Source organism: Euleptes europaea, chromosome 11, assembly GCF_029931775.1.
Source record: "Euleptes europaea isolate rEulEur1 chromosome 11, rEulEur1.hap1, whole genome shotgun sequence".
Classification (NCBI taxonomy): domain Eukaryota; kingdom Metazoa; phylum Chordata; class Lepidosauria; order Squamata; family Sphaerodactylidae; genus Euleptes; species Euleptes europaea.
This window is the reverse complement of record NC_079322.1, coordinates 24,410,305-24,435,499: the sequence shown is the minus strand read 5'-3', so window position 1 is coordinate 24,435,499 and position 25,195 is coordinate 24,410,305. Positions and strand designations below refer to the sequence as shown.

At 42.6% G+C, this 25,195-nt stretch overlaps 1 protein-coding gene across 1 annotated transcript in view; it reads left to right on the top strand.

Annotated features, from left to right (window-relative positions):
* ITGA9 (integrin subunit alpha 9) overlaps positions 1-25,195 on the top strand; it is a 275,713-nt gene that overhangs the window by 85,646 nt on the left and 164,872 nt on the right. Inside the window, exon 15 of the mRNA XM_056857744.1 lies at positions 3,387-3,547. Coding sequence (XP_056713722.1) covers positions 3,387-3,547 — 161 coding nt within the window. The remainder of the gene's footprint in view (positions 1-3,386; positions 3,548-25,195) is intronic.

Here is a 25,195-nt window from a genome sequence, read left to right as displayed (position 1 = left end):
GCCGGCGCCCCCTCCAGCCCGGCCAGCGGCCGTGCGCCCTGGCGCATCCCCGCCAACGCTGCCCTCCTGCGCTTGGCCCGTCGGTTCCGGGGCTCACCGTGCTTGCCATAGTAGTTCTCGCCACCCGCCATGCCTGCCGCCCCGGCTCGGCCCTGCCCGCCGCTGCTTCCACCGCCTCCGCCACCTCCTTCTCAACGCGTCGGCCTCCTCCGCCAGCCAAAACTAGCGGGAAAAATCCCGCCCGCTGATTGGCTGCCGCCGCCCGTCTTGGCACCGCCGGGCCCTCGAGCGCCGCGTGCAAAATCCGGCCGCGCTGTGAGGGGAGGGAAAGGGAGGAGGAGGGCGCTTTCCAGAGCCGCACTCAAGGGGCCAAAGAGCCGCATGCTGCTCGGGAGCCGCGGTTTGCTGACCACTGGTCTAAGATATGTCCAGTATAGTCTTTTTACTGCATTATCTGTCCGGAGAGCCTGAAAACCAAAGGTGGACTCTAGCTAAATAAAGATCTTTTCATTCCTATTCCTGTTTTCTCAAACCAAACTGGTCTGAGTGTATCTGATACTTGACCTCCTAAAGGGTCTGCAATTATTAAACTAGGTTTGCCCAATAATGGTTTAAATTTTTCCCCCTTAAGAGTATATTTTTCTTGTGTTTGTGTGCACCGTCAAGTCACAGCTGACTTAGGACAACCCGGTAGAATTTTCAAGGCAGGAGATGTTCACAGGTGGTTTGCCATTGCCTGCCTCTGTGTGGGCTTAGAGAGTTCTGAGAGAACTGTGACTGGCCCCAAGGTCACCCAGCCGGCTTCATGTGGAAGAGTGGGGAATCGAACCCAGTTCTCCAGATTAGAGTCCGCCGCTCTTAACCACTACACCACTGGCTTTCACATTTTACTTAGTTTGGATCAAATCAAGAGGAAATAAAAAAAAAAATCCTAAGGCTATGGTGCAGTAAATTTGGATGAAATATTGTAATATGCAGCTTAATCATATAAAAAGCCCTGCAGGAACCAGCTGTTATGGTCACGTACACAACATGCTGTTTAAATCCTGTTATTCGTTGTTATCTGTACTTTCTGCATTTACATCAGCATTCTTATCTCAAAGGGAAGTGTCGGTAAGGTGCCAGATATTATACTGCCAAATCCAATTTTCCTGACTTTAAACGGGGCATTCTCTGTAGATTGCCGGAAAACCTCTCTTCATGTAAAAAGGGAGCTTCACTGAAGTGAATGGAGAGTGTGTGCCAGCTGTTCTTTTGTGTCTGTGGAATTTCATATTGAAGGGATCGATTACCCAAATTGTGGGTAGCCTCTGATTGTGTTTGATTGGATCTGTACCTTGCACTTTGATTGGTGGCCTCAAATAACTCCCAAAACATTCTACCTAAAAACAACACCTTTCAATTAAACCATAAAGTATTACCAGATCTGGAATGCCACTGAATAGATGAAAAACCACAGTTTTCACTTCTGACAGCTAAATTTGGTGTTACAGCTATTAAAATACGTCACACCCTGCTAGGACAAGATTAATTGAAATACTCTGCCATTTTGAAATGTTAATGGGGTATGTTAAGTTGTGTGATGTCTATATAAATTCCATTATATATTTGTAGTCTGTAATTTTTGGTATAGTTTATACGTTTTGTATCTTTTTTGCTGGTCATTGACCATATTAATAAATTTGATTTGATTGGAGGGGCTGTGGCTCAGTGGTAGAGCATCTGCTCGGCATGCAGAAGGTCCCAGGTTCAATCCCCGGCATCTCCAGTTAAAGGGACTAGGCAAGTAGGTGATGGGAAAGACTTCTGCCTGAGACCCTGGAGAGCCACTGCCAGTCTGAGTAGACAATACTGACTTCGATGGACCAAGGGTCTGATTCAGTATAAGGCAGCTTCATGTGTGTTCATGTGTGGAATGCCACTGGGTCCTGAAGTGCTTTTGTTGACTATTGCTCAATTGTGTATAGCAAACTGTTGGAAACCAAAGGCTCCACCATCAGTGGTGGAATGGTATAAAAGAATTTTGACTACGGCATTTTTTTAATGCAACGACTTGTTATAAAAAAGGAGGAAAAAGGATTTTTATCAACTAGATTTGCTAGAAATTGGAGTTTGTTTACAGAAAGCTGGAATATGAATTTCTATGATTGCGTAAGACCGCATGTATTTTCTTTGTTAATATAAACTAATAAAGAAGGAAATGGTTAAGTGGCTCTGTGAGAAGAGATGTGGGCAGTGAGAGGGATGAACCAATAGAGAAAATTGTAAAATTGTAAAATATTGAACTCAAAACCAAAACAAAGCTCCCCAAACCAAAATATAAACAAAACTAAACAACCCCCCTCTTCTGACAAAGGTTGCCCATCAGAGATGGGGAAGTAAATAAGACAAGTCTGGACATAACCAGGAGCAAGTGTCTTGAAATGATTGTTAGCACATGGCATTTGTGGAAGTCAATGGTTTCATATACATATATTCCCTATAAAAGGATGAGAGAACTTTCTCTAGAAGGGGCTGCATAGTTTGTGAGGATGAATGTGGGGTCACCTTACATGGCTGGTGGAGGGCATTCAGCTAAATGCCCTCCACCAGCCATGTAAGGCGACCCAACATACATCCTTAATTGTGTAGCTTGGCTAGGAGGGCTACAAAAATCAGGAATCTACCTTTGGGTGGAGAGGTGGTCTAAAAACACACCAAGTAAGTAAGTAGTGGATCCCAACTTGCACAGGCTTGCTCTAGAATGTTGAGTAGCACCTTTTAAAAGGTAAAGGTCCCCTGTGCAAGCACCGGGTCATTCATGACCCATGGGGTGACGTCACATCCCGACGTTTACGAGGCAGACTATGTTCTCCAGATCAGTGGTTTGCCAGTGCCTTCCCCAGTCATCTTCCCTTTACCCCCAGCAAGCTGGGTACTCATTTTACCGACCTCGGAAGGATGGAAGGCTGAGTCAACCTTGAGCCGGCTACCTGAAACCGACTTCCATTGGGATCATACTCAGGTCATGCGCAGAGCTTGGGACTGCAGTACTGCAGCTTACCACTCTGCGCCACAGGGCTCTTAGCACCTTTTAAGCAGCATGATATTTTTGGTAGCCTTTCTATCTAGCTAGGGCTGATGATGGTTAGTACTTGGATGGGAGAACACCAAGGAATTCCAGGGTCACTATGCAGAGGCAGGCAATTGCAAACCACCTCTGTTAGTCTCTTGCCTTGAAAACCCTACTGGGTTGCCATAAATTGGCTGTGACTTGATGGCGCTTTACATACAAACACACAGGGCTGATTACAGTAGGAGAAAAGAAGAAAAGTTTATAACTTACATCATGCCCCCCAAATAAATGAGGGTTTACTTGAAAATGGTGTTTAATTTTTTTTTAATAGAATTGAACTATAACCTGACATCAGATGTGTCGAAGAAAGAAAAGACTCACCCAATCCGGGTTTACTTTGTGTCTTCTGGAGAAGCGATGGGGCAGATCACGGATACGTTGCAACTGTCGTACATGCAAGAAAGCTGCAAGTCCTACCTCGTGTATGTGAAGGTGAGTCCAGTTCTTCTTCCCTGTCCTGTTTTTGCATGACTTTGTCCTACGAGCTGTTGATTTGAAATAGTTGTGTCATATAACTATTTGGCCAGGATGGGCTTGGAATGTGTTTGTGTTTTTGTCACTGACCTGTCTGAAGTGACATCGTACTAAAACTGCTGGGAAGTTAGACCTTTCCCACAACTTTGTTTTGAGGAGTGGTGAGGAGGATGAGTAATAACACTCTGTTTTGGGGAAAGAATCATGGTCCCCCTGCAATGGTAGTTGTGATAGTGGAAAAGATGTTTGGCTTCCTTGTGACAAATGAGTAACAATGTGTGTGTTCCATGGGTTGTCTGGAAATATCCCTAATTGGCAGCCTGGTTGTAATTAATTTGAATTGTTGTTAGACAGGGATCTGGTTTACAACTGATACTCCAGCAAGGAATCTTGCCAAGCTCTGAGGGCTGCTCTCCCCTGACAGAATCCATCCACTTGTTATCAGTGTTCTTTTTCTCAAGGTTTGAGCAGGGACCACCAAGGAGAGACTTGTGACCTAATAAATTTCTTTGCTTTATGGAACTTCCTGTTGTGATGACTATTGTAGATAACTAGGGAACCATGTGTGGTTCCATATTCTTAATTCTTTTTTTAAAAAATTAGATCTTCATCACCATTAATTTTCATCATTGTATCATTATCAGAATGGCTCATGATATATACACGGAAATGTCTTAACAAAAGATCTTTTATGTTAGCCTTTTGGTTGGTTGCGAGGGTATTTTATGTCCTTGTTAGGGAAGCTCTGTAGACCTCATTATTAAGAATACATCCTTCAAAAACAAATAATTCAAAAATTAAGATGTAACGTGTTTCTAGATAATTCTTCAAGTATCCTGTGTTTCAAGGAGATGAACTATGGCTTGCTGGTTTATTAGGAATTGCAGTTGCTTATGTAGAAGACAGAACACATACGTATGTTTTGTTGATTAATTAAAACATTGAGATAACTGGCAAGCCACATGGGATTATTAGTACCTCATATGAAATACAGAGTATTGCCTTCTTGGTATCCCCCCCCCCACTACAAAAATGGTAGGAATGTTCTTTCTTGTACAAGGGAGGATTCAGAGTGATCAGACTGGTCATCTTGGATAGCCTGTGCTCTAGTGGGAGACGGTGATAATGGCCATTTGACGTTAGAAACATTCAAGAGAGCAGGCTAAAGGGGAAGGGGGGGTCAAGATAGCTTAGCATATATCAGACTTTCTGTAAGGAAGCTGGGGAGAGAGAAAAAGTCTGAATATATTTTATTCATTTAACTGCCATCAGAATGTGTCTTCAGATATTCAGCTAGATTTTAGCCGAGCAGCACCTTAGAGACCAACAAGATTTTCAGGGTATAAGCTTTCAAGAGTCAAAGCTCCCTTTGGTGTCTGGTGAAGGGAGCTTTGACTCTCTAAAGCTGATACCCCGAAAATCTTGTTGGTCTCTGAGGAACTACTGGACTTGAATCTGGCTGTTATACTGGAGACCAACGCAGCTACCCTCTGAAACTATCCTCAGATCTTGATGGTTTTGATTCTGTTCTGGGCAAAGCTCATTACAAAATATGACCTTTATTTTTTTTTTAAAAAATTGGTTGATAAGTGCAATAGGAATTTGATTCAGTAGATTTTTAATGAGTTAGAAATAGTAGTTAGTAATAAACCTATACTTGCCTTTCTTCAGTTAATGTGTGGCATTCATGTTACTCTGTGCTGGACAGTTCCTCATGTAACTGAATTAGCATTGGCAAAGAAGATACCATGCAAAATGCCACCTGCTAACAGTGCAGTCCTGAACAGAATTATCCCCTTCTAAACCTATGGGGTTAGAAAAGTGTAATTCTGTTCGGGATTGCACTGTTGTCCCACCAACTTTTCACATTGCTTCTCTACAGTTTCTGCAATAAAACCTAGAATTCTGAGTGTTCTGAACTTCTAATTAAAGCCAGATGTTAAAGATAGAGTGAGCAATATTAAAAACGTAGCACATAGTTTCAAAATACTCCCTGTTTCATCTTAAAGTATATAATCTGGTGTTATAATAAATACTGACTAAACAGGATATTGTTAAGTGAAATTGTCCATGTATATTTTGTAACATAACTTCCTATAATTTTTATTAGATCAATACTTTTCCTGGTTCTTTAATGGGATTTTGCAATCTGCAATGGGGTTCCCAGACCGTGGGTCTTTATAATACTTCTGCTTTGGGGTGTCTGTTCCTGACTCTGTAGTAATTGGACTTTTGAAAATAACTGGGATCATAAAGTTTCCATTTCCTAATGTTTTTATTATCTGGGTGTGCCGCCACTGGATATTTTAAAAGGGATATTCTTTTTATCTCTGTGTGTTTATTTTTGTATTTGAGGCTACCAAACATCAACTCTAATTTTGTGGGGGAAATAAGGGTCGGTTTTAGAAAACAGAGACTGAGCCAAATTGTTGGTCTTGTTTTTCTCCTTCCTGAAAACATCTGCTCATGTTAGTTTCTCTGTTTATTATTGTAGTAGTAGTACCATAGTTGGTGAAGAAATGCCTCTTCCTGTACTGTCCAGCCTGTTAGTTAAGATCCTCCTCCTGAGCCCTGTTCTCTGTGTCCCATCTTCAGATGTTAGCCAATAGCAACCACAGAAGTAGCTTTTTTAGTGGTGATCCCCTAGCCTTGGGACTCTAATCTGGAGAACTGGGTTTGCTTCCCCACTCCTCCACACAAGCTGTGAACGCTAATCTGGTGAACTGGGTTGGTTTCCCCACTCCTACTCATGAAGCCAGCTGGGTGACCTTGGCCCAGTCACCCAGCTCTCTCAGCCCCACCTACCTCACAGGGTGTCTGTTGTGGGGAGGGGAGGGGAAGGTGATTGTAAGCTGGTTTGATTCTTCCTTAAGTGGTAGAGAAAGTCAGCCTATAAAAACCAACTCTTCTTGTTCCTTTTCACACTCAGCAGGTGAGTCTCAGGGGATGTACTGCCTTTTAGGTGCTAGGCCAAAACATTTCTCTTTACCCAGGCTTTTACCTGAAGGGTTCCATCATGTTTTAGAAGTTTTTATGTTCTGCCTGAGGGCTGTATAAAGGATATATTAGGTTGCTGGATGGATGTAGTTTTATGACCCTGGTGTCTTCTTGGCTTCTGCATGCCAAGCAGATGCTCTGCCACTGAGCCAAGGCCCCTCTGAAGGTGGTAGCGCCAAAGGTGCTGGTTGCATCCAACTAGCTGTTTAATCCATTTTACACAATTCATTGCATAAAATTTTATAGAAACTGATGGAGAAAGATGACTATAAAGTATTAACTTTTATTACTATTGTGTGTTTTCCCTGCACCCAGTTCTGTCCATAGCAGTCAAGAATTATAGATAGAAGTCATATGGGTGAGGGGACTGTTCAGCTGTGAGTCCAGACTCAAAAGGGAGGAAACGGCATATTTGTTCTGCCTTCATGGTAGTTTTGGTCCTTCTTGTCTAGCTATCACAAGGCTAGCATGGTACTGATGATAAGCCTCATACGATGACCTCTGCAGCTTTCCATCCATCCAGCCGAGCTATTCATTGCTTATCAATTGTTTCTTGTCAGAGCTCAAAGCCAGACTCTCAAAACAAACAGCTTCAACTGAACGCAGTCTGCAATTAAATCAGACACAGCATTTTATGTTGTGCAAGTGCTCTTATCTCTTTCGGTTTGGCAGGATGTCTTAAACAGTCCCATGATGCCTTTAATATTCACTCCCTATTGATTCCACTTGCTGTTCTTGGGTGCCTGATAGAGATGATGAACAAACACTGTCAGCAAACCTTAAACGTACATGTTTAGCCGAGTCAGCCTATGCTAGATGTCGGAGAGAGCTTGTGATTATTTTCTGAGGGCCTTTTCTGAGAGCCAGTGTGGTGTAGTGGTTAAGAAGGGAAGGTGATTGTAAGCCAGTTTGATTCTTCTTTAAGTGGTAGAGAAAGTCAGCCTATAAAAACCAACTCTTCTTCTTCTTCTTGATAGGGAAGATTTTATATGTGCATTGGATGCAGATGTGCTTCCATGGCTGTCTTTAACTGCATCCGTCCAGTGTATCTGCCTGTTGTAGTGTTCCAATAACATATCCACTCAAACTGGTTTTTTGAAGCTGCATTGTTTTCACGTAAATGTATTGCATAGTAGAGGCGGAAACAGGCTGAGAGTGATTGCCCAAGTATCAGAAAGGTGCAGCTGTGCAGTTAGCGTCTCTATGCACACACAGATATATGTATTTGTGGCTTTGTTATATACATTTTGGGGTGTTTTTTCTGGAAAAGCAGCCTACATGAGTTAAATGAACATTCATGTAAAATTACTAACTTCAGAGTAGATCCTTACATCCTTGCTCTTTAATCCACTACTGTATCACTCAGATTTCACTAAAAGGTGTGCAGCTTTTGAGCTTACTTCCTTGGAAATCTGATCTTTATGGGCAAGACTAAAGTGCTGGTGGTGCAGTGAACATGGAGGAATTTAAGAAGAAGAAGAGTTGGTTTTTATATGCCAATTTTCTCTACCCTTTAAGGAGAATCAAACGGGCTTACAATCTTTTTTCCCTTCCCCACAACAGACTCAGAAAAGGAAACCAACCTGGTTCACCAGATTAGAGTCTGCCTCTCATGTGGAGGAGTGGGGAATCAAACCCTGTTCTCCGGAGTCCACCGCTCCTAACCATTACACCACGCTGGCACCATGCTGTATTTCAGGGTTTGACACCTGAGCTGATTCTGAATTCAGCCCACATTCCTCCAGAGTTTGGGTGTGGGTCAAAACAGGCCTTGTAGCCTACCTGCCATTAGCCTTCCCCAATACTCTCTATTCCAAACTTACTACAGGGAGAGGGGTAGGCAGCAGAGAGGAAGCGTGTAACAGCCATAGGCCTCAGTTATGGCCTGGATGCAATTATACATATTTGCAGCAATTACATTTTCTGTGTTTCCTGGCAAACCTAGATTCAACTGTATATTTACACTGATAGAACATGTGTGGAAGATAGGGTTGCCAACCTCCAGGTACTAGCTGGAGATCTCCTTCTATTATAACTGATCTCCAGCTGATAGAGATCAGATCGCCTGGAGAAAAATGGCCGCTTTGCCATTGGACTCTATGGCATTGAAGTCCCTCCCCTCCCCAAACCGCGCTCTCCTCAGGCTTGGCCCCCCAAACCTCCCACCAGCCCCCACCGCCAGCACGGCCAGTCTGGGAGCGAAATCCCGGAAGAGAACAGCTGTATCGGTGGGGGGAGGCGTTCCCGGGGCATTCCCGTGGATGGAACTTCCTTTAGGTAGTTTCCACAGCACTTTTGGCCTGGGAATGCCCTCTTTAGTGGCTGTGGGGCTGCTCCACCTTTTTAGGAATGGGCTGTAAACCCCCCCAAGACTGTGAAGTGCTTGAACTGTGTCACCAGCAATAAAATAAATCACCAGGTGAAGCTTTTCAGAGCATGAGAATAAGCATTACTTTTTCCTTCTTCCTGACCAGTCAAGCATTACCTTTTCCTAATGTCCACAGATCAAACTTTTGCTGAAGGCATACTTACAGGGATCAGTTCAGACACTGGCAGTTGTAAGCATGCAGCATTCTGTGCCTCTAGCAACATGACTGAGCCTGGTTGTTTCTGAGCAGAGCTATGTCTTTACCTGATCCTGGTAACTGGGCTGGAGTTTAAAATGTGTGCCAAATACATCTGTTTCTAGAAATCTCTCCCACGCAGTCTTTGCATTGCGTAGATTTTGCATATCTCCATCAGCCACAGAGAAGCCAGGAAACTTGGTGATCCCATAAAGTCCTTTCTTACCACTTTTTGATTCTTCCTGCCACTGGCTTTTCACAACTAGCTAGGAGCTCTAAGGCAAATAGAGTAATTATCATGCTCAGCATTCAGTTCTATCTCCAAGGATTACGGATGTAAGGGATTGCATGTCTCGTCTGCCAAGCACGATTGGCCGGAGATGGGATGCAGGCTGTGTGCCCAGTAAAGGGCAAAGCCCATTGAGTTGGCATTGTGGATTTGGTAACTGAGTGTATGTGTGAGGGAGAAGAGGTGAAGGTATTTAGTGGCATTAACAAATGAACAACGTAGCAAGCATCTGTTCTTCTGACCTCCATTATCTCATGATGTCATTATCAGTTTCCTCAAGGCAAAGACCATCACAAATTGGATTAAGCCTTGGACTGGAAATGTTTATTGGAAAACAAATTACACAGAAATGTGTTCGTGTGTTTTTAAAAATCTTATTAAAATATATTTCTGAAAGGACTCCCAAATATCCAACTCCTCAAAATAAACACCCATTTCCACCATTTTAAATAGCAAAACATGGCTATTTAAAATGGTGGAAATGGGTGTTTATTTTGAGGAGTTGTCATCTATGGTTGCTCACTTGTATTTCTTGGGGTGAGGATGTCCCCTTCACTATCTTTTGAATGTTGTTTTTATCGCTCACTGACAAATCACTACATTTGCTGGCACTTAGAGATAAGAAAGCTGTGGTTTATAAAATAGGAAGGCTTTTCAGACTGCCAAGTCCATCTGGTTTTAAGATCAATGCCGGTCTTTGTCTACTTTATAGGTCAAGAAAATAACTAATTATTTCTTTCCAGATGAGTAGGCATATTAGTTTAGCTACAACTGTAGACTGAGAAGTACATTCTGTAGTTAAGACATATTAGAAAAGAGACAGTTGTCACTTTCTGTATTTGACAATGAAAACTAATTGATGACTGGAACATTTCTTATTTTAATTGTAAAAATGCAGTTTTCCTTTAAATGCTCTTTAGTTTTGTCCCATTTTGATATGTATGTGGTTTTGTCTTCCATCAAGCTAGTAAAACGTAGTGTCAAAGAGTATCAGCTGTAGGGTTGCTGATTCCAGGTTGGGAAATTCCTGGAGATTTGGGGGTGGATCCTTGGGAGGGTGTGGTTTTGGGTGGAGAGGGATATAATACCATTCCATTTCCATTTCCATTTATTTACTAGCTCCTTTGACCAAAGGTCTTGAGCTTAACGAGGGATATAATACCATAGAGCCCATCCTCCAAAGCAGCCATTTTCTTCAGGGGAACTGATCTTTGTAGTCTGGAGATCAGTTGTAATTCGAGGAGATCTCCAGACTCCACTTGGAGGTTGGCAGCTCTCATTAGCCATGAGCCTGGAAGTTGCCTGTTCAAGTATCAAGTATCACCTGGCCTCGAGTAAGCCTACTGAGCTTAATGGGGCTTAGTTCTGAGTAAACATGCTTAAATTGCAGTCAGTGCATGTGTCAGGAAAACCCTCAGCATCCACACTCCCATCTGCAGGTAAAAATACCGGCTTTCCTTACAGGGCTTTTGTACTTACTGCTGAAATATGAAGAACTTCGAAATTTTCAGTAGATGCTAAGGATTGTTGTTAAAAAAAGCAGTAATATTGTTTTATTTTAAATATTTTTAAATATTTTCAGAACGTTTCCTATTATAAAATAATATTCAAGGCTATTTACACCTGAATTTTTTTTTAAGTTAACAATGTATAGATGGTTGCAATGGAATGAAAATCATATGCCTAAAACAATAATTCTAAACAGTCAAAACAAATAAAATCAGCAAAGTAATACCTCCCCCAAATTAAGGCAGTAAAACAGCAGCCAATAATAAAGCAGCAGTAAGACTTGTTAAAAGGTTTTTTTCTTAAATTTTCAGCTTTTTATTGATTGGTGTATGTTTTACCCACTTGTTTTGCTTTGTGGCCATATTATGATTGGTTGCTGCCTGCTTTGTTTTAGTATTGTCCGTTCTTAATTTGTTTGTAGTCTTTTTTTAGCTGGTCTGGTTGGTTTAATTGTCGGATTATATTGTGATAATGTAGAGATGCCGGGGAGTTTTGCCCAAATGCCAGAGCAACTCCTGCTGACATCATCCCTGGGTGCATGGGGATCAGGATGCTGCCGATATTCCCCCCGTTTTCCACCATCCCACCCAACCCCGCAGGCCAGCTAAGCTGTGCTGGGGAAGCTCGGGGGCCACTTTGTAACAAGCCTGTTACAAAGGTTGTTTATCATGGACACTACTGTTATGAACTGTCTCGGAAAACTGTTGTAGAGATGCAACATATAAACATTTCAGGAGATAGGCTGTGATTCAGTGACAGTTCACCCTCTTTGTACACAGAAGGACCTTGGTTCAGTTCTGGCACCTCTAGTTAAAGGGATCAGGTGACATCAAAGACCTGGATCTGTGACCCTGGAGAGCCACTTAAGGTTGCCAAGTCCCTCTTTGCCAGCGGTGGGAGGTTTTTGGGGTGGAGCCTGAGGAGGGCGGCGTTTAGGGAGGGGAGGGACTTCAGTGCCTTAGAGTCCAATTGCCGAAGCGGCCATTTTCTCCAGGTGAACTGATCTCTATCGGCTGGAGATCAGTTGTAATAGCAGGAGACCTCCAGCTAGTACCTGGAGGTTGGCAACCCTAGAGCCGCTGCCAGTCATAACAGACAATACTGACTTTGTTAGATGAATGGTCTGACTTGGTATGTCAGCTTCACATGAGTTCAGTTAAATAAAGATTAAACAGTAAAATTAATACAAGAACTGAGATACAGTTTCCCAATTCACTGATTATACTCCAAATTGAAAAGACTTCTAATTCCCTTTGCAGCTTCATAATGTGTTTGGTATCCTTTATTTTCCCCTTGAGTCTATTTAATAATGTCCAATAATAGCTGCTCATCAACAGTAATTAACCAGTCATTACATTCCATCCTAGACATGACTACATTTTGGTACAGCTAAAAAATGATCTAAGTATAATTAAAGCAGTTTAGTGTGAGCAGCGTGTTTGCTCATTTGTTGCTTTGTGCTTTATTTGGAGAAACAGAGACTGAAAAATTGGAAGTATCTGGTCATAGATTAAGTCTGTTGCTAACTGCAGCTGAAATAAATGGTAAGTGCTGATCTTGGTCTAAATCAGTGGTTCCCAAAAGTTTTGGGCCACCGCCCCTTGGTTCCATAAACTCAACCCCAGCGCCCCCTACCCTATCCTATAAAAAGCATGATTCAAAATAGGGGTTTGCATGACTCACTAAAGGAAATAACAAAATTTCAAAACAGTAACAAATAAATGCACATCTATTCAAAATCAAATTAAAACTTTTTAGTTGAAATTTATTTAACAAAACTGATTAACTTGATCCAGTGGTACCAGCTCTTCAAAGTCTTGGAAAAAAATTCTGATAGTTTCCACCAAATTTGCCACAAAGAGTCATGCAGGACAGAGACACTGTCCTTCAGTGTTACTCCTCTGAAGATGCCTGCCACAGCTGCTGACGAAACGTCAGGAAAGAAAATACCAAGACCACGGTTACACAGCCCGGATAACCCACAAGAACCAATGAACTCTGACCGTGAAAGCCTTCGACAATATTTTGAAGGAGGTATCCTTTCTGCCTACCTAGAAAACTAGCTAAAAAAGAACCAGCACGCAGCTCTATATGCAAAATGCAGAAGGAAAGGCAACTAACTATAGATGTTCCTTTGATAGTTAAAAAGAGGGGAAGTGAAGGGAAAGGTATCTTGAGAAGAGGAGAAAGAAGAAGAAACCCTACTGGCACCAAAGAATTGATATGCTGAGTATGATTGCCTTCAATGAAGAAGAAAGCACAAATGGATCAGAAACAAAGATGGAGGATGGAAGTTTCAAAGAGAAGTATAGCAGCTTCTAAACAGGCTGAAGAAGCGCAACCTTGCGAAAAACGTTTAGAAATTCCAGAAGGCATTTCCCATCATTCCCATCATTCATCACATCTATTCTTCCAAAAAATCGGGATTTTTTTCTTGTCTTTGAAAAATAAGTGCTAAGACGTTACCTAGTCTTATTGGACATTGTCTAAGATTCTTGCAAGTGTAACCTTTAGAAGTCCTTCTTGACTCAATTGAAGAGTTACTTATATTGTGTATATAATTAGTGTTTAGTTTGTATTTAAGTTTCTGTTTGCACTCCACTGTTGTTTTCACTATATTGTAATACACAGTTTGATACTTTTGCATATAGAGCTGCGTGCTGGTTCTTTTTTAGCTATATATACTGTACAGTACAGGTGATTTATTGTGTTTGACTACCTAGAAAACTAGGCTGAGAATTATGAAACCTGTATGTACAAAAGCCATGTGCCGTGAGTGCTGTAGGATGGAGGAGAATTGGGTGAGACTGAGTGAAAAAGCTGTCAGGATCCAATAAATTATGCTTTTCAGTTCCATTTCCCTGTTTTGAACAGTAGACTCTGTGGAAAATTGGCCAACAATGTTAATTTCACCAAATTGTAGATCTGCAGATACTTAATTAATTCATTATTATTTGGCTCCTTGAAGAAAAGATCTGTATCTCTTCATATGTGTGTTACTTTTGCAGCTGCACTGCATCATGGGTTATATAGTTTTAAAATGCATGTGTGTTTCTTGTGTAAAAGATACTCTCATGGTAATATAGATGGTTTGTGTGAAATGGTTGGCATTCTGTATTAATACTGCAAGCATGATGATTCTTATGGTGTAAGTATGACTCACAGACAGGTTCATTGAAAGCAAAAATTAATACCATTGTTAGTATATTAACAGTACTCTCTTTATCCTCAAAGTGGCTATGCACTTGAGAACTTTGGTGAGTTAACGTGGAGTCTGATGACCTAATTTTCAGGGTCATTATCTCACTTGTGAGGCAGATGAAAAGTATAAAGAAAGAAAAGGATTGACAGCAACCCTTAACCTGAGCAAGGCTGCCTTTGGTTGAGTACAAGTTGGGCCTTTTCCTCAGTGACAAAGATCAGCTCTAAAAAAAATGTGACCTATGGAGAATTTGGAGTGCCTCTGAGCATCTCTGAAACTATGAGCACTGGGAAACCACAATGAGTCTCCACACATTTGGCGCCGGGAGGATGCCTTCTAGAGAAGAGGATATGATTTCCAGGCAGGTTTGAGCTTGGGTAGGTCAAAATTTTGAAATTCAATACTGGAAAAGATCTCCCTGATTCTCTGGAGACATCCATCCATTGATGCTAAAGCCAATGTTGATGAATCGTTCTTTTAGCTAATGGTTTTGGATAGATTTGTATAAAAGGGGAAGGGTTTAAAATCACCAACCTTTGAGTAATTGCTATGCATTAGTCTGCAAACACTAAGGCTTATAGTACTTTAGATCAAAAGAGCCTCAGAGAAAGGAAAAACTGACCTAGTGCAATGGAATTCTATATATGCAGTATGTAAGTCCAAAGACTGCCTTGCCAAGAATTAGGACCCCCCTTTAAGTCCAGCCCTGTGTATTCGGCGGTAGGTTTTATATGCTTTGAATGTGTTTGCTTCATTGCCCCAGAAACACACCATGTCTTCTGCCTGATTAAAAATTATGGTGGTGGTGGACTTCTTTCTTTCTTTCTGAGAAGCTTTATTTACATAAATATGCTATTTTGGTGAATCTTGTATGTCTGTACTGGCCGGATTATTGTGAAGAACGTGCTGGGAGTCTATTGTACCTAATGTCCCTTCTGGCTGAGGCTGAGCGGCTGTAAAACTGTTAACTAAACAAACACAACATTTTCCATGGCTTCACAGTGATGTGAAGAGTTCAGCTATCCCTCTGGAGGCAAAGCTAGCCAGGAATGACGGTGCAGTCAATGTGAAGCTGGAATCCTTCCTCTTGACCAATGATTCAGAGAGGTGGGGGAAAGCTGCTTTTCCTGTATTAGAATAGTCTTGATTTGTGTAAAATCTTGCCAGTCTGAAGCCTCGGGATTTACCGTACATAAATAGAGAGCGATGTCCTTGTTGTCTGGCCTGTTTAACACTAACAGGGCTTGATTAATTTCCCTTGGGGGCAGAGCCTGAGGAGGACAGGCTTTGGGGAGGGGAGAGATTTCAATGCCATAGAGTCCAATTGCCAAAGTGGCCATTTTCTCCAGGTGAACTGATCTCTGTCGGCTGGAGATCAGTTGTAATAGCAGGAGATCTCCTGCTAGTACCTGGAGGTTGGCAACCCTACCTGGATGACTAATGCATCTTCATCCCCCCCTCCCATCAGCTATTAGACTAGTCTTTTAGAGGACACAGAAACTGGATCATATGGGCTAAATTGTATGGATTTTATTCTTTCCCCAGTCTCCTGTTTTTACATGAGAATGATGTGGTTTTAGGAAACCTCTGCGACTTCCATATTTCCTAAATACATGGAAAAATGAAAGGTACTTTCTTCTTTCCAAGACCTGTGTTAATTAAAAAGGCTCTTCATGCTTGTCACTGTTCCTAGGTTTTGAGGAAATTTCTAAAGTTATTTCCTTGCAAATGGGAGAGCCAGTGTGGCGTAGTGGTTAAGAGCAGTGGTTTGGAGTGGTGGAGTCTGATCTGGAGAACCGGATTGGATTTCCCACTCTTCCACATGAGTGGCGGACACTAATCTGGAGAACTGGATTTGTTGCCCCACTCCTTCATGTGAAGCCAGCTGGGTGACCTTGGGCTAGTCACAGATCTCTTAGAGCTCTCTCAAACCCACCGACCTCACAGGGTGTCTGTTGTGGGGAGGGGAAGGTAAGGTGATTGTAAGCTGGTGTGATTCTCCCTTAAGTGGTAGAGAAAGTCGGCATATAAAAACCAACTCTTCTTCCTCTTCTTCCTCCTCGGCTGAAGGAGTTTGAAAGCATGTCATGGTGGCAGAGGATTCTTGGTGGTTGCATCATACTATAACAGCATAGTGAAATTATTTTTATGAGTAGAGGGAGTTTTAGGAGTGGACTTTACAACATGGAATATGGTATTTTTGAGAGAGTGTGTCTGTCCCAATCCCGCCCCCAATGATCCTTAATGAATGAGATGGCTCAGCATTGGAGCTCATTTATTGCTGGGGAGTAAGATTAATCAAGTTAGTCTTGCAACATGTGTGCCTTTTTTCAATGTGTTTAATACGTTTAAGGTAGAATTTGTCAAATTCCTCAAAGATTAATGTTATCTCTAAAAGGCCCCATTAATGAAGGAAATGAATTGCTCTTTAAAAAGTACACTCTCAAAACAAAACCAGTATTGGTTTAAGAATTAACCTACTTTAGAAGGATACTCATTGGCCTTTGGGCCTGGGGTGGTTGTTCATGCAGACGTTTCCTCTGACAGCCTGCATGTAAAATCTAGTTGAATGCTGAGAGATGTTCATCGTGTATCATGTAAATTATAGTGTTGGCCATAGGAAGACTATACGGTTCTCCACATTGTGGGCAAAACATCCCTCCTATATCTTGTACTGGGCTTGTGGGGTTGAAGCCTTACCACAAAGTGTATACGGATGGTGGAGGGGGGAAGACATGAGAGAAAAAGGCAAGAAGGTGTCACGAGACAGAAATGCAGAATGGTGAGTGAGAAAGAGATTGCATGGATGGTTAGGATTTATTTAAAGGCCATGAATCATTTCTGCTTATTAGCATGGTCCCAGTTATAGCTAGGGTTGCCAGCCTTCAGGTGGGGCCTGGAGTTCTCCCAGGATTACAACTGGTCTCCAGGCAACAGAGATCAGTTCCCCTGGAGTAAATGGCTGCTTGGGAAGATAGACTATGGTATTATACCCTGCTGAGCTCCCCCTTCCCAACCCCCCCACGCTTCTCCCCCTCCCCCAAATCTCCAGGAATTTCCAAAGCCTAGTTGTTGCTGGGCATTGTGTGAGGTTGTAGTCATCTTCTGAATAGAAATCTAATGTGGGTTGATTAGGATTCATCTGTTTTACTTAAAAAGAGCTCCCTCCCAAAAAAACCCATGGAAAAACAAGGCATTTTGATTTTTCTTTGCTGTGAGTCAATCCAAATATTTTAATTTTTCATCTGTAAAAATATTCTGGCATTTTTAATCCTCCCCAGGCCCAATATATAATGAAAAGCAAGTCTCTCAGTGGATCACACTTTGTTATGTGTGTGTGTGGGGTGGGGGGAAGGTCACTGAAGGATATAAACTTCCTTTATTAGGCAGATTTTTGTCCAACAGCAAACTGCCTGTGTTTGGAGGCCTCTTGCCAGTTACAGTGAACGATTGAGGGATTACTTTGAAATTTTGACTCTGTTCTCTTCAAGCCAATGGAATTCTGTTTGTGTTAGCTGCCCAAAATTATAAAAGCAGATTGAAAGTGTATCTCCTCCCCTTCAAATATGGAGAGATTCCTATTTGCAAAGCTCAATAACCAGTTAGGTCTTGTTGGTTATTTTATTCCCATACCTACCTTCAGTTTACGGTAACAGGTTTGCTTGGTTCACTGATTAAACCCACTGTTAAATTCACCCATACTCAACCAACAAAAAGATTCAGTGAAAAAAATTCTAGTTGCCACCTGAAGTTGCCACCTGTTTGGTTCCAGAAACTTCTTGATGAATTTCCAGATTTCTGTAGAACATCTTCACAAAAGAGAGGGTCATTTTGCAAATTCTCTCCTATATCTCAAGAAGCCTTTTCTGTCCAGGAGGGCTTTCAGTAGTCGTTGTTGGTTTGTGGTGCTATTATTGTGATGTCCGTGGTTGTTTTGTTGTTGTTTTGCTTACTATATTTTATTGCAAACGGCTGTGGGAACCTTTTGATTCAGTTAGTGGAATGTTATATTTTAGCGGGGGGGAGGACCTGTTCAAGCAAACGGATCTCATTTATACCTGGAGCCTCTGATTTAAGGAGACCTTCTCAAGGCAGCCATTCTGGACTATTAGCAACTGCCTCTTATGTAGGTTACATTGCACTGGCCAGTCCTGGAGGTTGCAAAATGTTGTGTGCTGATTGCAACACACAGTCAGGAGGAAAAAGCATTTCAGCTTCCTTTACAAAATGAAGTAGTAAGGAAAGCCCACCTGTGTACATTCTCATGCACAGCTGCCAACATTACTTCAGAATGTAGTTACATGGACTAACCCAAAGGAATCTTGAAATCAGTTCAAATGGGCCACAGGTCTCATCAATTGTGGGATATCCAGTTCCCTCAAAAACCCCAAACCTGCAAGCCACAAGATAAACTCTACTTTGTTTCAATTCATACTCAGTCATGTAAGCCTTCTCCAACTACTGGTTTAGTGGTAAACCTGCTGACTCTAGGCCAGACAAAATTGAAATTAGAAGTTTTTAAAATTGTGTTCTAAAGTACCTTAGCATTCCTCAACAGCTCATCAGAAACTTCTTGATTAAAAAACCCATAACTGCAAGCAAGATTCTCTGAGAGAAGGTTTGTCCTCGTATCAATCTTCTGATGCAATATGAATCTCCAGGAGACTGATGCTTCCATGCAGAGTTTATGCAGGCTAGTGGTGAAGCCCAGAAGGTCTTGCTGAAACTTTATGTGAACCAAGTGGTATGTAGAAGAATAATAATAATTGGTTTTTATTTTCTGACTTTCTCTACCACTTAAGGAAGAATCAAACTGGCTTACAATCACCTTCCCTCCCCTTCCCCACAACAGACACCCTGTGAGGTAGGATAGGCTGAGAGAGAGTGACTAGCCCAGGTCACCCAGCTGGCTTCATGCGTAGGAGTGGGGAAACGAATCCAGTTCACCAGATTAATTTCCGCCACTCATGTGGAGGTGTGGGGAATCAAACCCGGTTCTCCAGATCAGAGTCCACCACTCCAAACCACCGCTCTTAACCACTACAACCAAGTGGCTTGAGTGGTAAAATACACGCCACTCCAGAGTCACAAAGAAGTTGGGGGCGAAGAGAATAAAATTTCGCTCCCCCGGCCTTCGTGATTTGCTTTTGTGTGACAATTAGGTTGGGTTTGGGCTATATAGAAAACCATGTGGACTCTTGTTCTCATTGACTATCATTCCTCCTACCACCGATCAGTGTCATTCTTCACTCTTTCTTTCTGTCACACACACCTCTGGAAATTATCACATGAAGTAAAGTAAGAAGCAAGTACTTGTTAGCAGTTTAAGCCCTTCTCCTCGGTGTGGATATGTTCTGAAAAGATTTCCCATGGCTCTGGCAACTTGGAAACTACTGATTCCCAAAGTACACAGTCATTCTACGAGCTCTGTGCAGAGATGAGAGAGACCATTAAGCTCAGGGCGGCCTCGTTCTGCACTGTGCTGTTAGTGGTTTTCCTGTTTATAATGCTGTGGGAATATAAGGGAGCCTGGTGATTCCAAACTCCCATACACACGCAAACAGATTACTTTTCCTGTACAAAACAGCCTAAAATTATCACATATTTTGTATGTGTGTATGTTTGAGAGGATGAGCAGAATGTATTGCAGGAAATGTTAGAGTCACCTCTTTCTTTTCTATGCTTAGGAAGAAAACAATTAGTTTAGTAAAGGATGTAGTTACTGGCTGTATTCCAAGTAGTAACTTCTTAATAGTCTAAAAAAAGTCTATAGGCTTCTGTAAAGGATCATGCATCTTGTACACATGGTTTATTTCGAATGATCAGCAGGTAATTTCAGATTAATGCTGCTTTTATTTCCTGGTTCCCACTGTTAGCTCTGATCTAAAACAGGTTTTGCTAGATATTGAAATGCACAAACCTGCAAAACCAGTTTTATCAAGAGACTAAAGTGGAGACAAATGTACACATCACAAGCTTAGTGGTCTCTCTTTCAAACTGTTTACCAGTTTTCTGGGGGAAAACCCTACAGTGTGTTTCCAGTTGAAGTTATGAAGGAAGTATAAGTTATAACGGTGTCAGAACAGTTAAAGGGGAAGCATGAACCGGAAATGTCTTCACAAAAGGAAGAGAGACTGTGGTGTAGCATTTATGGTGTTGGTGAATTCCTGCTTGGCCATGAACCTCACTTGGTGTGTTTGGCATTTCCCCAACTTCCAGCATAATGTACCGCACTGGTTAAATGGTCATGAACAATGCCCTGAGTGCCTTTTAGGAAGAGGGGGTATACAATTACCAATTGTAAGAGAAACAAGAGGAATGCCTATCCTGGCAAATTGTAGAAAGTTATTATTTGTTTATTTGTTTAGTGATGGGGAGAGGCTGTGGCTCAATGGTAGAGCATCTGCTTGGCATGCAGAAGGTCCCAAGTTCAATCCCCGGCATCTCCAGTTAAATGGACTAGGCAAGTAGGTGATGTGAAAGACCTCTGCCTGAGACCCTGGAGAGTTGCTGCCGGTCGGAGTAGATAATACTGACTTTGATGGATCAAGGGTCTGATTCAGTATAAGCCAGCTTCACGTGTTCATGTACCTCAACTGATCTCTGACGTTTAACTCCTTTTCCATTTTGCCAGATGGAAGGGTTCTGCATGCATTGTCTCAACCATGAAACTTCTATGTGTCATACGAGTTCCATGTCAGTACCAAGTTCAGTAAGGCACCCTTTCCTTCTCTGAATGTGTAAAAATTATGCATATAATTGTGCATAAGTTATAATGGGACTTTGAAAGTCAGGGAAGCAGTTTTCCAAGCCTCCCAGACAAAGAAACTACCTCTCTTGGTATCCCCTCCTCACTGCCCCATGATTTCTTGATTTCTTCCATATTTGAGACTGGTCAGATCATCCACCACTCCTTCGAGAGCATTTTCAAGTTGTGGTGCCCACATGCTGGGACAGTTTGCTGGTCCACATGAGTTTCTATACTGATGGCCTTTGCAAAACCAAGCTCTTCAGGCAAGCACTTATGTGAAATGGTCATGCAACTGTGCAGGCACGGAGTTTCTAGTCAGAATGAGTGATGTTGTGGTGGTTTTAAAATGGTTTGCTGTAGGTTTGATCTGGATTTTTTTTACAGTTGCTACTTGTTGGTTTTAGTTTGCAATCCATCTTTGGTCCTTTCAGGGGAAAAACACTAGAGAGAAGCAAAGTAAAGCAATAAAGGCAAGTCACCTAACTGCAATACCTGTACGTAACTTCAGCCTAGCAAATGGAAGGGAAGGGAAGGCGGAGGCCTGTGGAGATGCTCAGAATTGCTTGAAGGGGTAGGGGTAAGTATTTAAGGCAGAAAAGAAAGGTTTATGCAGAAAAGAAAAGGGTTTCTTACAGACTCATGGTACTGATGTGTCACATTGAAGAAGGTGAGGGTCAGTGCCTTTTGACACCTTGACCCAATCCAGTAAACCCTGTAAGCCTCAAACTGTGCTTAATTGGAAAAAAATTGTTCTGGCAGAGCGTCCAATGTGTTTTGATTTTGAAACCTTCTTCAGGGCTGTGAGATTAAATACCTTATCCGTACAAAGATGATTCTCATCGGCAAATTATTCTCCTGGGATTTTTTTTCTGAATTAAAGATACATCTCTGTTCTTTTGGTTCTGTTGATAGCAGTAGTGTGTGATTCATAGCAAATGTATGTTGCACAGACATCCTGGTAGGGCAGTTAATACTTGGCTGTGCAAACTTGACGTGTGCTTTATACAGGGCTGCATGTTCTTCACACTTCGTTCTGCACCAGAGTCTTCACAGAAGAAACAGGACAGAGATGCATTAAGTAAATTGCCAACATTTTCCATTCTTTATTATTCTGTTACCCATGAGGAGTAGAAAATGGCTAGGCATGGTACTGAAATCTTCTCAGTCCCTCTCAGTCCCTCAATTCTTCTCAGTCCCTCTCAGATGTTCCAGTGTTAACAATGTAAATGGAAGGCACATGAAAGACTGGACTAGGACCAAGGCCCTGGAATAAAAGGGGGGAAGGGTGGTTTAACCTTCCCCTCCCATCTTCCTTTCCTTTGATGGCCCAACAACATAGGACATGGTGGGTTGGCTGCATGGAGTGAAATAGGTTATGTGGATAGGAACCATTGTCCAGCTATGACAATCTGCCTTAAAAAAAATCTTCACTTCCATTCTGTCTTCCACAAAAACACACCCAAGTGACCAGAACAGAATATCACAAAGCTGTGAAGGTTTACATGGTATTTTTCCCTTAAAAGGAATGGTTTTACAACTGAATGAAAACAGGTGCTTTCCAGCTGTGATAAAGTGATATTATGCGCCTTGTTTAGTAGGTCATCGGGCAGTGTTCTGAATTTTGGAGAAAAGCCATTGAAAGAAACATAATTTCATGTCTTGGAAACACAGCAGCCTGATAAATTGAGGTTGGATACATGGCTTGTGTCTCCCGTGAAATGCTGCATCTGCCATTATGCTTGGAGGACTCCCGCTTCTGCAGATGTTAAACACCATGGACAGCCTTTCACTCTTTCTCGGCTCAGAGGGACAAAGGGCATCTTCATGATGGGTGTTTCCTTTTCCTCTTAGCTCGGGAGGCAGGATTTAATATTTAAATTTTTCCCCCTGGCTCCTGAGGGTAAACGCCCCCCTTAAGGCCAGTTCTATTTCCTGCCTTGATCGGGAGAGCAGCCTTTCGTAGCTCTCAGCTGCATGGATTAGAAAAGCTTTATCTTTAACCTTTATTCTTATCTACTTATCTATCTATCTACTTATTCTCCTAATACTATTCCTTCTAGTTTTTTCTCTGTCCTTTAAGGTAAGAGTAGAGTAGGAATAGTTTTTTTAAGTAACAGGGCCCCTTCCCGCCAAAACAAAATGGCCGACCGGCAAGGAGATAACTTTATTGCCTTAGCTGATAGGGACCCTAGCCTACTAACGGCTACACCTCAACCATCCGAGGCCATCCTCCCCTCTACAAGTCAACAGATTGACCTGAGGGCAAAACCAAAAAAGAAAATTGGCACAGGCAGTGGGGGAAAGCGCAAACGGGCCGTCTCGGCCGGCAACAAGCGCGCAAAACGCCTCGTAGAGGCAGCCCGCTCCGCAGCCGCGCCAAACAAAAACGGAAAAAAGCCTGCGGCGGCGGGCTGCGCAAAGAGCACAGCAGCGCCTGCTGCTTCTTCTGCCAAGCGTTTTCGGGCGCATAATCCGGAGACTGGCGGCTCGCCTTTGTCTCAAGATGCCCCGACTGTAGGCGCGGATCACGCTATGGCGCCGGACGCCCAATCGCACCAGCTGCTCGGGGAGCAGACCCAAGAGGCCGGCGGCTCGCACATGCCTCATGTCGTCTCGTCCTTAGGCGGCTCGTCTCTAAATCAAGGACGAGAAACATCAGCGGAGACCTCTTCTACTGGTAGGATCTCCCTTCCCCCATTACAAGACGCAGGCCTAACCTTTCTCAAAACGGAGCTCTCTGCCCTTATTAGGGACGCCTTCACAGAAGGTTTAAGAGCGGCCCAGCCACTCCCTCATTTAACTCATGCCTACCCAATCCAGGGAATGACTAATCAGGGGACTATTAATCATGCCCTTATCAACAGGGGGACTCATTCAAACCAAGCCACTGCAGGGAATGAGGCTGGTCCCTCCTATGAGAAAACCAGTTGGCCCACTAAAGCAGCCCTCAAGGACAGTTCTGTCCAACAAACCTTTCAAGGGGAAGAGGAGAATGACTCAGTATACACTGGGGATGGCAACAGTGAAAGGGAAGATGAACAATTCAGTTCAGATGGTGAAGATATTATTGAACAGCCCAAGCAGTCTAGGATTTTTAACACAGAGGAATTTCCTCTTTTACTATCAAAGACACTGGCTGCTCTTGATCTTTCTGATGACACTGAGTCCAGTGCTCAAAGAAAAAAGGGAACAACAGAGTTTTTCCACATGTATGACACCCCTGATAAAGTAGTGCCTGTACCAGAGTATTTTCTCTCCCTTATAAAATCAGAATGGGAGAAACCTATGGCCTCCAAACAATGGCCTATAACATCAAAGAAGTTTTACAACCTAGATCAAAACACTTCAGATTTACTTAAGGTTCCCCCGGTGGAAACACCGGTTACTACACTACACACTTCAGACCTGGTTACAGAGGAGGACCAGACACTGATTAGGGATCCAACTGACAGAAAGGCAGAACTAGCCTGCAAAAAATCCCACGAGGCTTCAGCCTTAGCAATTAAGTCATCAGTGACTTCAGCACTGGTCTCCAGAGCTGCAATAATATGGGCTAGAAAATTAACACAGCTCATTCCACAGGAGGAAAAACAAGCCTGTGAGGGAGTGTCCAGACTTTTAAGAGCAGTATCTTTCCTTGCTGACTCCACGTTAGACACTATGACTTACGCAGCCAGAGCCATGGCAACCTCAGCAGCCACTAGGAGAGCCCTGTGGTTAAGCCCATGGCAAGCGACACATAGGTCAAAATCTGTTTTGATGGGTTTCCCCTATCAAGGGAAAAGACTCTTTGGAGACAAATTAGACCCCATACTGGTAGAAACTAAAGATAAAAAGAAAGCATTACCCAAGAGTCTCCAAAAAGAATTCAAACACAACTCAGGGTACACTCCATTTCGGACTTACCACACACTACAAAGATTTAGACCAGACCAGCGTAGAGGCCAATGGAACCAGAACCGTAACTCCTTTCGTAGAGGAGGAAGGTTTAATAGAGGAGCCAAATTCCACTCATTCCAGGGCGACAAAGGGAATAAGCCCAGTCGCCAAGCAAAACAATGACGCTACACTACAACCTGTGGGAGGACGACTAAAAAATTATCAGACTCAATGGTTAGCATCACACCCAGACCAATGGGTACTTAATATAATAACACAGGGCTACCAAATAGAATTCTCCCACATTCCAGCAAACAAGATATACAAAAGAAAAGAGATATCAACATCCTTCTCTCCAAAGAAGCCAAGAACAGCCTAATATGGTGGTCACACCAAAACAACCTATCAAAGGGCC